Here is a 17,260-nt window from a genome sequence, read left to right as displayed (position 1 = left end):
CCTCCCCGGATGCGTGTTCGAAAGCTGGGCCAGAACTCGAACCCCATAAGGAACGGCAACTCCGCTCAGGGAAGCGGGCATCCCAGGCGTCATCTCCACCGCTGCTCCAAATACCTGCTCCCAGATAATTTAACACTGCAATTTTTAAGGACCTTAATTTATCCGGGAAGTGTTGCGGGGTGGTGAAATTTAAAAAATGTACACCACCGCTCTCCGTGATTTGTATGTAAATTATTACCGTATATGCACACATAGCAGGGTTCTTTTTGAACAAACATGCACCCACTTGAGTGTATCAAGTTTATGCCGCCACAACAAATCTGAATTTCTACGTTACAAAATGAGATCAGGGTGTGTTCAGTGTGTTTGACATCGGTAAGATTTTATTTCTCTAATTTGGCCCAGCCTTGGGTAGCCTGCTGTAATAGCCACTCAGTTTGTAGCGCTGAACCGGAGAACATCTAGGAAAAGATAGCACCATGCTGCTCCTAGGAGCAATCAAGAGAGACCCCCAGCATCTCTCCACAGGAGCTGATTAGGGCCCTGGGTACTCGCTCCTGCATATCCATTCAAATTCCTCCCAGCAAATCACAGTGGACGACAGCCAACTTCTTCTCCGCTCATTGGCCAACTGGAAGCTTCAGCCCCTCTCCATTCCTCCCGCCTCTCACCCGCGAGCCAATTGGAAAGATCATAGGTTCGTCACTTTGTGTCATCCACTACAATATCCGTAATTGGCTACTGCAGCTGTCGATCGAGAAGTAGGCGGGGCCATGCCAACCTGGGCTATATAAGAGGAGGACAAAGGCGGCGCGCCGCCTCTGTCATCCGCCATTTTGTGAGAAGCAAGGTGGCCTCCACGTTCCCTGAGCGTCTTCTTCGCTTCTGCCTCGACCGCCCCTTGACCACAGAAATGTCTCGGGATCGGTTCCGGAGTCGCGGCGGTGGCGGTGGCGGCTTTCACCGGCGCGGAGGAGGCGGAGGCCGCGGCGGCCTCCATGACTTCCGCTCCCCGCCGCCCGGCATGGGCCTCAACCAGAACCGTGGCCCAATGGGCCCCGGCCCGGGCGGCCCTAAGCCCCCGATCCCGCCGCCGCCTCCGCACCAGCAGCAGCAGCAGCCGCCGCCGCAACAGCCACCTCCACAGCAGCCGCCTCCGCATCAGCCGCCGCCGCATCCGCAGCCGCATCAGCAGCCGCCGCCGCCGCCGCCGCCGCAGGACTCGTCCAAGCCTGTCGTTCCTCAGGGCCCCGGCCCCGCTCCCGGAGTAGGCAGCGCGCCGCCGGCCACAGGCTCGGCCCCGCCCGCCACTCCGCCGACCACCGGGGCCCCTCCGGGGCCGGGTCCCACTCCGACCCCGCCGCCCGCCGTCACCTCGGCCCCGCCGGGGGCGCCCCCGCCGGCGCCGCCGAGCAGCGGGGTCCCGACCACTCCCCCCCAGGCCGGGGGCCCGCCGCCTCCCCCGGCAGGAGGCCCAGTTCCGGGTCCGGGGCCTAAGCAGGGTCCAGGCCCCGGGGGGCCCAAAGGCGGCAAAATGCCTGGCGGGCCGAAGCCCGGCGGCGGCCCCGGCCTAAGCACTCCCGGCGGCCACCCGAAGCCGCCGCACCGAGGCGGCGGGGAACCTCGCGGGGGCCGCCAGCATCACCCGCCCTACCACCAGCAGCACCACCAGGGGCCCCCGCCCGGGGGGCCCGGCGGCCGCAGCGAGGAGAAGATCTCGGACTCGGAGGTGAGCGTCCCCTAAGATGGCGGCGGCCCCCACCTCCCCTCCGCCCCGCGCGCCGCCTCCATTTTGTCGGCGGCCGGAAGGGGCGCGTGCGCGGCTGTGGGGCGGGGCCGCCGGAGCCCGGGGCTGGCAGCCCGCCTCGCTGCGAAGACGGCGAGCGGAGCGGCCTTGGCTGGGGGGCGTGGGGCTGGGGAGGGCCGCGCCGTGCAGATCTCGCCAGCCGGGTGGGCGGGGACGAGATTTGGGCGGTTGTGAGCTGTTTTGCTATTTAGTAGTTGATTCCTAGTTCTTGCCTGTTAGGAATTCGATAGGAGGGGCCGAGAGTCTTGTGCGTTTTCGGGAGTGGCGGATCGCGACTTTCGTAGGTTATGATTACGTTGGAAATTTGCCGAATGTAGGAGAGCCTCACTATTGACCTTAAACCTCATCTTGATATATTTTGAGATAATTAATATGTCCAGTGTGGGGGAAACAGGCATTCGTTTCTGATTTTCCGACGTGGCGTCTGAGAATTTCCTCCCTGTTTTATTAGGGATTTAAAGCCAACTTGTCTCTGTTGAGGAGACCTGGAGAGAAAACTTACACACAGCGCTGTCGGTTGTTTGTGGGAAATCTACCTGCAGATATCACAGAGGATGAATTCAAAAGGTTATTTGCTAAATACGGAGAACCAGGAGAAGTTTTTATCAACAAAGGCAAAGGATTCGGATTTATTAAACTTGTGAGTGTTTTGGTTAGCGTTAACAAGTGGTAGGGGTGTGGTTTTCTGCGGTGGCTAATGCTGATGGTTTGGTTTTTTAACCAGGAAAGATAAAGCTGGTCTTTTCCTCTCACCTGCCACAGGTGTAATTGTTGCTGCCTAAGAAAAAGGGGGTGGGGTTGTGTCGGGAGGGCTCCCTAAAGATAATGGTAGATAGGAGTGGAAATTGGGCCTGTGACAGTTTGAGACTGGCCACGAGCTGATTTTGGCAGTCATTGACATGAGTGTCTTAATATTTACAGGAATCTAGAGCTTTGGCTGAAATCGCCAAAGCCGAGCTTGATGATACGCCCATGAGGGGTAGACAGCTTCGAGTTCGCTTTGCCACCCACGCTGCCGCCCTGTCTGTTCGTAATCTTTCACCGTATGTTTCCAATGAACTGTTGGAAGAAGCATTTAGCCAGTTTGGCCCTATTGAAAGGGCTGTTGTAATTGTGGATGATAGAGGAAGATCTACAGGGAAAGGCATTGTTGAATTTGCTTCGAAACCAGCAGCAAGAAAAGCATTTGAGCGATGTAGTGAAGGTGTTTTCTTACTGACAACGTAAGTTGTCTTGTGCTTATTCATGTTATAAGTTGGCTCGCTTGAGGTGGTTGCAGTGCAGTAAGATGGAACTATTTTTGTTGCTAGAACTCCTCGTCCAGTCATTGTGGAACCACTCGAACAGTTAGATGACGAAGATGGTCTTCCTGAGAAGCTTGCACAGAAGAATCCGATGTATCAAAAGTAAGCTTGAGTAAACTTTTAAAAAATTTGCTGTAATTTTCCAATCTTCCTTAAAAGCTATAGGATTATTTGATAATGGATTATCCTTTGATGTGGTTCAGAAAGTCAGATTTTGAAGCTGCCATTCAAATAGTTTATGAGGTGGTTATATTAATATGGAATCCTGATTTGTTCTCGTGTAATTTGGGGGTACAGGGACATTTCAGTAAATGTGAGAAGTCTACTAATCAAATCAATAATTGTTTGATTTGTCATTACTTTGGAGCCTTGTGCTTTTTTTTTTCCTAACCATGTTGATTTTACATCCTGATTTTCTCCTTATTAATTGGTACAACTTGGGGAAATCGAAGTTGAGTAGTAATACCTAAATAAGCCCTTTTCTAAATGAGCAGTATCAAGAGACAATTAACAACAGGGAATGAAGTATGGATTTCAGCTTACTACATTTCCATGAGCTTTTTTCAGTACCCCTGTACAGTGAAATGGAATCTGAGATCCCATGTGAGATACGTTGATTCGTCTCATTCTGTGTTCTATGTACAGTGGTGATTCTTGGTGGTTTATACTCCTTATGAATGTTAGTCCATGAAGAACATTGTTTTTAGAGAAATTCAGGGTTTCTGGTGTGCATCCACAAACTGGTTCATGTTTAAGACTTCATCTATTTTCAGGGAGAGAGAAACTCCTCCACGCTTTGCTCAGCATGGCACGTTTGAATATGAATACTCTCAGCGATGGAAGTCTTTGGATGAAATGGAGAAACAGCAGAGGGAACAAGTTGAAAAAAATATGAAGGATGCAAAAGATAAATTGGAAAGTGAAATGGAAGATGCGTATCATGAACATCAGGCAAATCTTTTGCGCCAAGGTAAAAATCCTCTGTGAATTTGGTTTTTGAACTTATGAGAGCCTCATTTATGTGGAGCCAAAGTAACGTTTCTTGATATTTAGATCTAATGAGACGTCAGGAAGAATTAAGACGTATGGAAGAACTTCACAATCAAGAAATGCAGAAACGTAAAGAAATGCAGTTGAGGTAAAGTTTTGTTAGTTAATCTGAGCCTTCACTCTACTGACATACTCTTAACATTTAGAAAAAATGTTTTCAGTTCTTGGAGGTGAATCAGATGAAGTACACAGGTTAGATACTAGGTTGGTTTAACATTTACGAAGGTACTTTTAAAGTTCATGGAGGGATAGATGTTTGACCTAGCAGTTAAGATGCCTGCATCCTATGTGTTCAGTACCTGGCTTTGGCTCCCCTCTCCAGCTTCCTGCCAGTGCCTTCCATTGCACAACATGGGAGGCAGTAGTGATGGCATTAATTGGGTTTCTATTATCCATGTGGGAGCTTGTGTTCCCAGTTCCCAGCTTCTGCCTAGGAGTTTAGGCATCTTTTAGGCCCATTCCTGGTTAAAATTCGTGGGAAATGGAACAAATGGATTAAAGTCCTGGGGCTGGTGTTGTGGCACAGCTGGTTAAACCACTGACTGATGCTGCTTCCCACGTAAGCACTGGTTGAAGTCCCTGGCTGCTCCACTTCTGATCCAGCTCTCTGCTCATGGGCTGTGTGGGAAAGCAGTGGAAGATGGCCCAAGAGCTTGAGTCCCTGCCACCCATGTTGGAGACCCAGATGGAGTTTGGCCCAGTCCCAGCTGGTATGTCCATTTTGGGAGTAAAAGATTAGTACAAAACGTTTTTCAAATCCATATGAAAGTGTGCATCGTGAAAAAAATGAAGTATGGATTTCAGCTTACTATGTTTCCATGAGCTTTTTTCAGTACCCTCGTACAGTGAAATAGAGGGAAGATTTTCATTAATAAAGCTTATTTTCTTTGCCAGAGAATGTGTCTTACGCTGCTAGATTATAGGTTTCTGTTTTCTTTGTTGCCCTAACTTATACTTTTTAAGGTTCCTAGGCAAACTGTTAGCTTTCTTTAAATTAAATATTGAAAGATGTGGAGGATAATTGGTTTATAAACCTCATAAACATTCCTAGGCAAGAGGAAGAACGACGTAGAAGGGAGGAAGAGATGATGATTCGTCAACGTGAGATGGAAGAGCAAATGAGACGCCAAAGGGAGGAGAGTTACAGTCGTATGGGCTACATGGATCCAGTAAGTCAGTTACTGCTGTTTAATTGGAGTTGCTACAGGACTTGTAGGTACCTGGAAGGAAGTTTTTGTACAATTAAATACAAAAGTACTCCAGAAAGTTTTCAGTAAAGGAGCATTATGCAAAAGCTATACATGTATTTCAAAAAATTTTTCTACCAAGATGAACTTATCTTTTTAAACTTTTATTTTTTGAGAGACAGATCCCATCAGCTGGTTTACTCCCCAAATGCCTGCATCGACCTGGGTTGGGCCATGGTGAAGCCCAGGAGCCAGGAACTAAATCCATCTCTCACTTGGGTGAGAGGGACCCACCACTTGCTGCCTCCCAGGGTGCACATTAGCAGGAAGCTGGATCTCACCCAGGCACTCCCATCTGGAATGCAGATGTCCCAGCCAGTGGCTTAAAGGCCAGATCAAATTCCCATCTGCTGTTCATTTTTTTTAAAGAAGTGTTTGTGACTGCCATGATTTTTATTTGTATGCATCATAAGATTTCATGGATAGGGAAAAGTTTTATAGGTGTTTTTGATATTTGAGTTTATAATGCTAGTTTTAAAGATACCCTGGATGATGGAAAAAATGTCTTTTGGAGCTTACTAGGTATAGATGTATGAAAGGACTTTTTTGTTTGTTTCAGAGAGAAAGAGACATGAGAATGGGAGGTGGAGGAGCAATGAACATGGGAGGTAAGCGTGGAAATTCATTTAACAGTAGCTGTTGAAAGATGTATTCTGGTGGAGATGTAACCACCATTTTTGTTTCCCAGATCCCTATGGTTCAGGAGGCCAGAAATTTCCACCTCTAGGTGGTGGTGGTGGCATAGGTTATGAAGCTAACCCTGGAGTTCCACCAGCAACCATGAGTGGTTCCATGATGGGAAGCGACATGGTAATGTATCCTGTTGGACGTAGTACAAAGGAAATTCTTCTTTTCACAACTTACTTGTGTGTGTTTGTTTTTTTTTAAAAGTAGGTTTTGACTGGACCTCTTTTAGTTCCCCCTATCACATGTAAATTTGTAATGCTGAGGAATACTTTGGCAACATAGGAGAACTCAGTGTGTGGTGACCTAAAAGATAACGGTGACCACAGAGGAGTCTCGATGCTGTTAGTGTGTGGAGTTATCGTTGGCAATAAGTAGATTGAGGTGCTTTCCACTATATTGCTTGTGCACTCTTGAACTTCAGTGCATGGCAAACCTAAATCTAGATGTTAGATAATGTATCTGATTATTCTACACCCAAGTGAGAGTAATCAAGTGGCAAACTCATTCTTTTAAGTTGGTATTGCCATAGGTAGGAATCAGACTTGCAGCTTGTAGGTTTAGACATGTTCCAGTGACATATGTAGGACTCTGACCTCTATTTGGTGTGGCTTCTATCCTGTTAGGGAATTGTTTAGTGTTTTGACTCGTCGTTTTCTGCCTGTTGGGCCTGTCCGTAGATAACATCTTCTAAAAAAACCTGACATCTCTATTTTGCTACAAGATAGCAAAAGTGAATGATTTCAAGCATACTAATTGTGTGCATTTGATCTGAACCTTCTTGATGCTATCATGTTTTAGCTGTACAGATAGCCTGGTAGATGCTGTAGGACAATAAAGTGAATCGGTGTGAGTGGCTGCATTAAGGCTTTACAAATCTTCAGTACTGAATTTTGGTGGGTTTTGAGTGCATTTTTAAAGCTGCCTTGAATTTGATTAGTTCATCTACAGGCTTTTGGCAAAAAGTGGAGCTGCAGTGTGTAGCTCGTAAGATTTTATAAATAGAAATGTAAGGAGATAGTATGGGGCCTCACCTATTTAAAATCCACCTATGGCTTCTTGAATTTAAGCTAGAATTTTTAAATGGCTGGGTTAAATGTAGTGCTAGTAGCTTTCTTCAAATTGAATTTTTAAAATATGTGGCTAAAAATTGAGTTTATCTCTTTCCTAAAGACAGATTGTTCTTTATCAAATTTGTAAAATCTGATTTGATGTCATGTTCCTACAGTTAAAGTTCTGTATTCCAGGTAGCTAGCACCTGGGTTCTCAGCTATTATAACACATAATCATGAAACCTCCAAAATAACCTTTTTACATAAAGTACACTGTACAAACCCTAGAAGTTTTAAGTTTTAAAAATAAAGGATTGAGGTTTAGCCTGTTCCAGTAATTAACAGTATTTTCTAAAACATGCCAAAATAATATATAGGAATAATTAATCCCTATTGTAGTTGATAGTTTCTCTTTGGAGAAATATTCTCAGTAACCAGTCTATTTTAAATGGAATTAAAAAACCAATATAGCCTTCTGGGCTTGTATTCATTCCTATAGGGTTCTGCTGTTTCTGTTTCAAGTCTAAAGGTACCTATAACTAGATGAAATAATGAAGTCACTGCTTTATTGCAGTCGCTTGAGCTTAGTCTTACCACTGTTTGGGAGGCACCTAAAACATGGAATTGTAGCAGTGTCTGCACTTTGCAAAGACCCAAGGGAAAATTTGGGTTGCTTTGAAGGTGGGCTGTATGTTCAGTCAGTTTGCAATATCACAGACTAGTTCTGTGAATGTAATTGTCTCTGGTTATTAGTGCTGGCTCTGAAGTGGTATCCCTGTGAGAATATGGCAACACAAGTTTTTTTGATCAAGTTAAACTGTGCCGGTTAAGTGACTAAATCTTTTAGTCTTTATGCTTTTTCTTTTTGTAGTCTGGTAGCATTTTGTTAAAACTTTCAACCTTTTAAGATTTCTGCAACTTAGCAGATGGGTCTTAAGATCTTGAAAAGCACAAGGTTTCTTATGCAGCACATGCCACTAACTGGTGAGTAGGTCTTTGTCACTTCATTGAGTGAATTGGATCTGTCTTACTGGGCTTGTTAGGCTTACTTGGAGATTAATTTTCTGTTCAGACCTTGAAAGTGATTTTTGCAAGCTTCTCAGTGGGTTAATCTGATGTGAAATTTCTTAGAAGTCATTTTGGAATGGATTTTCACATCTGCACTAATTCTTAAATTTTTTAGCACTACAGGGAAGGTGATCTATTCTTTGAAACAGGTGTATGAGAATGGCTCAAGTGGGAACATACCACAAGGCATGTATTATCGTAAACTAATTTTCAAATTACCCTTTTTTCCTTTCTATGTTCCCGGTACCTGTGGATCGACTCATTGGTGATTGTATCGACGAACGTTGACTACGGAACCTTCTAAAATATTTACTTAACACACATGGACATCAACTACATATAATGAACTGTTAATTACTGTTCCAATAGCGTACTGAGCGCTTTGGGCAGGGAGGTGCGGGGCCTGTGGGTGGACAGGGTCCTAGAGGAATGGGGCCTGGAACTCCAGCAGGATATGGTAGAGGGAGAGAAGAGTATGAAGGCCCCAACAAAAAGCCCCGATTTTAGATGTGATATTTAGGCTTTCATTCCATTTGTTTTTGTCTTCTTGTTTAGATACCAATCTTTTAAATTCTTGCATTTTAGTAAGAAAGCTACCTTTTTATGGATGTTAGCAGTTTATTGACCGAATATTTGTAAATGGTCTGTTTGGGCAGGTAAAATTATGTAATGCAGTGTTTGAAACAGGAGAAAATTTTTTTTTCCTTTCTATTTCCTTTTTAATGTTTTGTTTTTGGTTTTTTTTTTTTTTTTTTTTAAACTGTATAATGTCCCTCAAGTTACGGCAGTGTACCTGTGCCACTGAATTTCCAAAGTGTACCAATTTTTTTTTACTGTGCTTCAAATAAATAGAAAAAAATAGTTATAATATTGATCTTCAACTTTGCCATTCATGCTTCTATGCACATTAGGCTAAGAAGTTAAGTTCACTTTGAAAGCATGAGAGCGTTTAGACCTTTGAGTGGCTTATGCCATTTCTGGGAAGTGTACTGGAGGCTAAGTACTGCCTTCTATAAATAACTGCCCCCTTGTTTTAAAAAGAAACGAATACTGAAGTAGTTTCGTTTGGCGTTACAGGAAGCAAGCTTTGGTGCTAAGTATTTTTCAATGGTTATGTAAGCAAAGCTGAACTGTATCTTTTCATTCAGGAATATGTAATTAAGATTGTGGTTTAAGACTATTGGTAGGGGGAGAAACTGGGTTTGGTTAAATGGATCTTTCATGGCCCTATGATCTATCCCTTCCTTGAAAGTTTTTAAAAAGTGGAAAGATCATTTTGTTGCATTTCCCCATTCTTGTTTTTAAAGGAACAACAAATCCCAAGCCCTACAAATGGCTTGTATTGGAAGTTTTACATTTGAATTAAAGATTGTTAAACATGAAGCCTTTTCATGTATTACTTTAAGTGATTTCTAAAGATGGGATATAGTCTGAAAAACAACTTGAAAGCCAGAAAGTTTAGTTACCTTAGAGTTAGCTATATACACGTTTATTTATACTCTTTTATACCTCCTTGTGCTACTTCTGTTGGGCAAAATCTGTAGGACTATAAAAATCTCTTTTTCTGAGAGCTAGTGGTGATGTTAATAATGAATAGGGTTGCAGATAACCATTATTATAAATTTGTTAATCTGTTTTTACATAGTTTGCTTTTAATGTAGCAAGAATTGCTCATGCTACACAGTACAGATACAGTACAGATATTCCTTTCTCCCACCATAAAGCTATGGAATGTTTCGATGGTGTTGTCAGTTAATTGTCAACTTCATTGAATCTCCTTTCATTAGAACAAGAGACTCTGACTCAATATTATAGATGGTTTACTGTTGTTTATTAGTACAACAGGAGCTGATTTCCCAGTGTAAATATGTTAGAGAAACAACTTTCTAACAGTAGGTAAAGAAATTGAATGGTTGGCTTTGTTCTTAGTTATTATTCCATTCAAATCTGTACATTATGGTACTTTGACTATGGAATGTGTCTTCCTTTTTACCTCTGTTCTTGGTGCTAATTGGCAAAAGAAAAATTCTAAATCAAACTTTCAAACATGCTGAAGTTTAGTATCGTGCCTCAGTACATAAGGAGACCTATTGTTGGAAAACTGAGCCCTTTCCACATTGGAAACGGGATAGTACAAGTTAACAACACCAGTGGAGCATGAAAGCATGTCACCAAATTCTGTTGTATGATTGACAGGTACATGGTGTGCTGATTAAGGGAGGGAATCTATTCACTAGCACACTGGGAGTGGGTAGGGGTAGTTCTAAATATAAGATTTCTCTGTACGGAAAGAAGGGACTTGATTTAAAAGGAGTCTGTTACAATTTGGTTGAATTGTACAGCAGGGACTCTACTGATGCCAAGAAAATAAAGGGTGTTCATGGGACACCCACAAAGGGTAAACGTGAATGTGTGTGGGTGGGGGCTGGTGGGAAAGTGGGAAAATCTGCCTATAAAATTAATGTTTCAGTTTATTTTTCAGATTACATGCCTTTCTTTATAAGGGATGCTGGCACAGACCCCCTAAATTAAGTTTTTGGTAGTACTGTACCTTTGAAGAGTGGTGAAGGATGCTAATGGATTATCTCCTGAAAGTTGTGGCTTTTGATACCCTTGCTGTGGGCTGTAGAATTAATTGCTAAACGTTGTTTAGCAAGTAATGTTGCTTAGTTTCAACTGACATTTGACTTTCCATCACTGGAACAGCAGTGTACCAAGGGTTGTAAGTGACTCAGACTTTCAGTAAGTCTTGCAATATATATGCTAGATTTTAGCCTAATGTGAACTTAAGTCATCTTAAAATAAGTAGTTTCCTGAAAGTTGATAATGAAACTTGGGTGGGAGAGGGAAGGTAATGATTTTGAAGTATATTAGCCATTTTTCTCATTTTAAGAAGCTTCCTGCCCCCATTTCCTCTTCTCCTTTTCTCTCATAGTTTTAAGAGGAACATTTGGTTTTTTAAAACTTGTTTCTCCTAATCTTTATAAACTGCATTCTCTAAAACCCCAGTGTATTCATTTAATAGATAACCTGTAAGCTTAACCCATTGGCTCACATTACTTAGTAAAACCATAATCCTGTCTGCTCGGAACATTATCAGCCTTATGAAGTACTGTAAACCCCACCACTCTTGATAGATGTATTAGATCACTAATACAAACAGATAACAATTTGGGAAACTGTAATGTTACGCCTGTGCAATTTTATAAGTGGCATATTACGGCAGATAAAAATTTAGATACTTGGCTTTTCTTGGGCAAGCCACTAAGTCGTGGTGGAATGTTTTCTGGTGTTCTTGGACTGCAACTATGCACTATTAAAGTAGTGGCCTGCTACATAACTGCATTTAGCCAGCATTTCTGCAGTGCGTAACTGTGAGGAACGTAGTACCGCAAATGGCAATGGACATTAGGACCCGGATGTAGTATTCCTGCTTGCTCCAAGATTCTCATTGCCGACTGCATACAGGTAGGTAACAAGCAATATAATCTAACTTGGTGACTTGCTATGTACTTTTATTCCATGGGCATTCTGACATCACACTTCTGACAATGAAATTACAGTGCAGCACCTAACACTTGTATGGTAAAGTTAGTAGCTTATATCAAAACTGCGTGGGTTTGGGGTTAGAACTGTAATTTGTCAGGCAGAATTCAGTGCTGTTGCAGTTCTCAGATAAAAAGTGCAAACTTGATTCTTTGGTATCTCTGACTCAGTTGTGTGGTTTTCTTTAGTTGCATTGTAACTGACAATAAAATGGAACACATCAGTGGTGTTGGGGGAAAGGGAACCAAATCATACTTGGGAACTGGAGTGCTAAATCTTAGCACCTTGACACGGACTCTATTCAGCACATGTGATGGCTAGTCTCTGTTACAGCAAACTGACCTGCCCGTAGGTTGGCAATATCAGTAATTTCAGTATGCAAACTTGGTAATTATTCTGCAAGTGAGTGAATCAAGAGTAAAGGTACAGTCTCTGTTTTTGCTTTTGTAATGTGATTGAAAGTTTCTTAAAAACATGAACTTCATGGTAACACCTTCGTTACTAACTTGGGCCTAGATGGGAACCTAATGTGACTAGTTGAAGTTATGTGATTGGTCTCTTCCTATACTCTAAACCTGGGGGAAAATGGTGTGGAACAGTGACTTGCCTACAGTTGAACATGTTGGGAATCATTCCCAATCCTAAGACTTCGTCGTATTCTGTAGGATGACTGCATATGTTCAGAGTAGCCTTTTGAATTTGGCTCCCTCAGCTTTAGGGATGTGATGATAGTCCAAAATGTTTCATTACAAGAGAAGTCTTCAAAAGCACCTTCTTTGTTGCTTAGGACTTAAGCTTTGCATCAACTATTGTTCCAGACCGCAATTCAACTTAGAACTTTTGGTCTCTGAACTGGTTTTTAGCTAGTATGCATGAGAAACAGCTTTCATCTACAACGCTTTCTGCTCTGTAACTGGAAAGTTTGGCTTCCTTTGCATAAATGCCGGTGAAAAATTCCATACGTGACTATGAGACTCTTTTTTTTTCATTGTATTAAGAAAAATAGCTTGCTCTTTGGCAAGCAGTTCTCAGGGTGGGGACAGATTTGTAATTATGTGTAGTCCAGTCAAGCAAAAACTGTGACTAGCTCAGCTCCTCCATACAAATAAGAAAATGTAGATCAAACATAATGCTCAGTGTTAGTGATGAATGCATCCCTAAACTGCACAGGACCCCGATGGGTTCCTGTGTCATAATCCATTAAGTTGGTGGCCAGTGCTTGCTACCAGTTTAGTGATTGGTGTCCAGAAATAAAAGCTCAGGTTTAATTTCTCAGCAATAACAATTTTCATAGAATGCACTTGTATGACATACGGACTTCAGGAACATCATTGGGATGGGGGTTAATTTTGCTTTAGCTTTATTCTGCTTCACGATGATTAGACTTTTGCACTTTAGAATGAGAAACCTGTGACTTAAGTCGATTCTTACTAATTTGTATGCAGTTTCAAATTGTGGATTTTAGTGCAGTGGGTTTTTTTTTAAGCACTCAGTCAAAAAGCTGGGAATTAAGTGGGTTTCGGTAGTAACGCTATACCGAGGTGCTTGCATTGTATTTCATAATTTTGTTTTTGCAAACCAAACTAAAATTTCATAATGACAACAATCTGAGATCAGAGGTGTGATGCCAGAATGTGTTTTCGTACTGTTAGGCCCTTGGAACAGATACCGGTGCTTTCTGAAAGATGAAAGAATTGCAATGGGTACTCTTCACAGAAGGCTACAAACCTGCAAAGAATGCATAGTTCACTTTTCCCCAATAGAGAGATGCGTGTGACTAGTTTTGGACTTTAAACCTTAATGGGGGTTGCATGTCTCATTGTTAATCATTGTCAGCTGCAGTGACATGATCACAGTCCTGCATTTATTTACTTTCCCTTAATGATTTTGGACAGGTTTTTTAGAGAGCCAGGATGCTTGTTCTGGGCCTTTATTGGTTTTGGCTTTAGCTGATAATGTTTCAGTGCTGTCAGCTAGTGCAGTTCTCAAACGGCTGCCTATTAGGGAAAGAATTCAGAGGATTTGACTGCTCCTAATCATCTGTCATTGCTGCTAGATAATGATTGGCAATTTTTAAGACTCAACTGTGGAAATTTCACGGTTGCTGGTAACCATCAACCATAAAAATGTTGCTTTTGAACACCAGTGCTGAAGAGATTTTTTTTTGGAGGGTGAAAGGGGGCTGGTTGTAGAACAGGTTAGGGATAATCTGGAGAATGGGGGAAGAATGCAAAACGATATAGTATCCCTTATGGATGGTACATGTGCAACAGGGAACTATTTGGTGTACCTGTGGCTGTAATGATAACAGGAAGGAAGAAAAACCTGAACTTGAATTAAGGTTAATCTGGTTTTGTGCTCTGTGGCCCTGCCAGGCATATAGCGAAGGTGAATGGATGTCTTCTCCCTTGAGTTCCTTGCTGTCCCAGTAAGGCATAGCTTCCCTGCCCTAACTTAAAATTCAGTGAGGACTGAACAAGGCACTTTATAGGATTGCAGGGTAACCACTGCAGTGTTGTGTACTGTGGGAAGGGGTAGGATGCACTTGAAAGACTCCTGCTAAAGGTGGCCATCCCACCTGAGAACAGAAGACATACTTGAATGGGGAGCAGGGTATGTGCTTCTGTATGAAAAGAGCTGATAAAACTCATTTGGTAAGGTGACCGTTGTCACATACCTTCACATAAGGGATAGTATATTTTGGGTTGCAGTCAAACTTCATTGTGCTCAGACTGGTGAAAAGGAGTTAGGATTTGCATTTTAAAGAAAGTTTTCTTTCTAACTCAAGGTGTCTACTTCCTACTTTATGTAAGAATACTTTTAGATTTTTGTTTTTCCCCATGAAGTTTCTTCCTAATTTTTTTTTAAGCTGTAACTTACCCCCAATCTTTGTCTCTGGAATTTTTACTCTTTAAATTTTGAAGTTAACTAGCATTTTCAAGCCTTTATTTCATACCCTTGTCTTCTATATTAACTTTTTCCTATTATTCTTTAGGTGAGAATGATTGATGTTGGCTGATACTGGAGGATCATTCACTTGAAGTAAGTTTCCTTAAAAGTCTTAAACCTCTATTGGACTTTGATTTATCTACTATGTAATAGTAAACCTCATTGGATTTGGCTGCATGAGGTGAAACTTGATTGTTGAGATTGTTAGCTCTCCTAAGATGATATCATAATTTTTGATTCGAAAATTGGTGTCAATGTGAAAGTAAGTGGGAAATTTATTACGGAAATGTCAGGAGCTTTAAAAGGTAAATAGGTACAAGAATGTTTAAAAGGTACTGAAAAGAAAGCTCAAGTTAATGGGAATGACTTTTTTTTCCAGTACTGTAAATTATATTTTAGACCTAGAAGAAAATCCCCATAAGATTTTTTATTTTTGAAGATTTATTTATTTGAAAGGCAGAAGGATGGGTTAGGAGGGAGAGGAACAGAAAAAGACATGGCTGCAACAGCCAGGGCAGGTCCAGGTGGAAATCAAAGAGCTCCATCCAGGCCTCCCATATGGGTTCCAGGGCCCCAAGTATTTGTGCTGTCCATCTTCAGCTGCTTTTGTAAGTGTGTTAGGGAAGTAGCTCAGAAGAAGAGTAGCCAGGATTTGAAACTGCACTGACGCAGATTGCTATATGCCACAATACTGGCCCCAAGGCCGGCGCCACGGCTCAATAGGCTAATCCTGCGCCGGCACCCTGGGTTCTAGTCCCCGGTCACCCCTCTTCCAGGCCAGCTGTATGCTATGGCCAGGAGTGCAGTGGAGGATGGCCCAAGTCCTTGGGCCCTGCACCCCATGGGAGACCAGGAGAAGCACCTGGCTCCTGGCTTTGGATCAGCGCGGTGCGGCAGCCATTGAGGGGTGAACCAACGCAAAGGAAGACCTTTCTCTCTGTCTCTCTCTCTCACTGTCCACTCTGCCTGTCAAAAAAAAAAAAAGGCCCCAAGATTTTTTAATGCAGTAAACAGTAGAGGAAAATCTAAGAGGAGATAACCTTTTGTGGGCCAGGTCTTTTCTAAGCATTATATAGCAAAAAAATATAAATGAAGTCACTGATTGGAAGCCATGCCAAAAAAAAAAGTACCCCTTGTTAATGTCAGTAGAATGTATATGCTATTTACATGTAACCTATTTTTAATGAAAATACGTTATAATTACAGGTGGATAAGAAATTTCTCACATACAGCAGGAGCCAACTTAAGGAAAGCTACGGATTGTTAGACTGACAAAAGGTCTAAGTAAGTTGAATAATCCTTACTTCAGAGGTGTTCTTGGGTGGTACAAAAGTAACACTACTAGTGTGTGAATCACCATTAATACTATGTCCCCTGATTAATATTCTTTAGTGCCAAGTTCACTTGGTGCTGCTAAGTAATGTTAAATTTGAGAACTTGATAAATCACTGTTTTACATCTTTCGGGGCAGTAATCCTACCATATTCTTCAGTTGGCAGGATCAGGTGAGCTGTGTCCAGAAAACCAGCGAGGAAGAATGCAAGGAGGAATGAACAACGTCTTGCCATTAATAATAAAGACATTTTAAAATTTGTCTATATTCTTTTATTTTTGTTTTAAAGTAGGACTTTTCTACAATTTTCCATGTGTATTCAACTTACTGGGTGACATAAGAAAGATCTTGTTTTATATAAACTATTCAGCACTCTCTATATATATACATGTTTATATATATAAAGGTTATTTATTTGAAAGACAGAAGCAGAGAGAGAGAGAGGACGGTCCTCCATCTGCTGGCTCATATTCCAAATGGCTGCAAGAACTAGAGCTGGGCCAATCAGGCAGGAGCCTGGAGCTTCTGGGTCTCTTGCGTGGGTGCATAGGCCCAAGGACTTGGGCCATGCTCTGCTGCTTTCCCAGGCACATTCAGCAGGGAGCTGGAGTGAAAGTGGAGCAGCTAGGACTTGAACTGGTACCCAAATGGGGTGCTGGCACTGTAGGTGGCAGCTTTACCTGCTATGCCACATGACCTGGCCTGCAGTGATTTTTTTATTCTGAAAATTAGCATATGATCTGCATACCCATCCTTGATTGGGTTTCCAGCATGAGAGCATTCTGTGTATCCAGTTTTATCTGTTGTGTGCAAAAATAATTGATTTCAGATGGTTGTTGGGGATTCATTGCTTCACAAACAGAGTTGGAATTACATCTTGTTAAGTATTACATTATCCTGAGTAGTTTTAAGGGACTGTTCGTGCCTCCAGGCTGAAATGAAGTCCACTTTGAACATAAGTGGTCTGATTATTTCCTCAGAATAAATGAGGAAATTGCAGTTACTGGTGAAACCTGCTTAGTGAAGGCAATTGGAAGTCTAATGACCTTGACTCCCAGCCCTATCAAACCAGTGTAAACAATTTTTAAAAAATTTTATTTATTTTAGGCCGGCACCGTGGCTCAACAGGCTAATCCTCCACCTTGCGGCTCCGGCACACCGGGTTCTAGTCCCGGTCGGGGTGCTGGATTCTATCCCGGTTGCCCCTCTTCCAGGCCAGC

General features: G+C 42.4%; 1 protein-coding gene across 3 annotated transcripts; it reads left to right on the top strand.

Moving 5' to 3' along the window:
* The first annotated feature begins 827 nt into the window (after positions 1-827).
* Positions 828-16,301, top strand: SFPQ (splicing factor proline and glutamine rich). Of its 3 annotated transcripts, XM_062190931.1 has the most exons (13): positions 828-1,729; positions 2,259-2,447; positions 2,729-3,030; positions 3,118-3,213; positions 3,885-4,081; positions 4,165-4,249; positions 5,213-5,330; positions 5,968-6,016; positions 6,097-6,218; positions 8,582-11,680; positions 14,754-14,800; positions 15,914-15,991; positions 16,200-16,301. In XM_062190931.1, exons 1-10 carry the CDS (start codon positions 914-916, stop codon positions 8,717-8,719), a joined length of 2,112 nt encoding a protein of 703 aa, XP_062046915.1. In that variant the 5' UTR covers positions 828-913; the 3' UTR covers positions 8,720-11,680; positions 14,754-14,800; positions 15,914-15,991; positions 16,200-16,301. The 3 variants fall into 3 exon arrangements, with proteins under 3 accessions (XP_062046915.1, XP_062046916.1, XP_062046914.1); XM_062190932.1 differs by lacking the exon at positions 8,582-11,680; XM_062190930.1 differs by having other exon boundaries at positions 8,582-14,800.
* Positions 16,302-17,260: the final 959 nt, after the last annotated feature.

This window comes from Lepus europaeus, chromosome 5 (genome assembly GCF_033115175.1).
Source record: "Lepus europaeus isolate LE1 chromosome 5, mLepTim1.pri, whole genome shotgun sequence".
In the NCBI taxonomy this organism is placed as follows: domain Eukaryota; kingdom Metazoa; phylum Chordata; class Mammalia; order Lagomorpha; family Leporidae; genus Lepus; species Lepus europaeus.
Note: the sequence above shows the minus strand (reverse complement) of the source record. Positions and strands in the feature narration are given on the sequence as shown.

Bases quoted from the DNA above. Each gene is read 5' to 3' on its own strand.
- SFPQ (XM_062190931.1), top strand. From the start codon at position 914: ATGTCTCGGGATCGGTTCCGGAGTCGCGGCGGTGGCGGTGGCGGCTTT. The intron at 1,730-2,258 runs GTGAGCGTCCCC...CTGTTTTATTAG, and splicing joins AGAAGATCTCGGACTCGGAG to GGATTTAAAGCCAACTTGTC. The intron at 3,214-3,884 runs GTAAGCTTGAGT...ATCTATTTTCAG, and splicing joins AAGAATCCGATGTATCAAAA to GGAGAGAGAAACTCCTCCAC.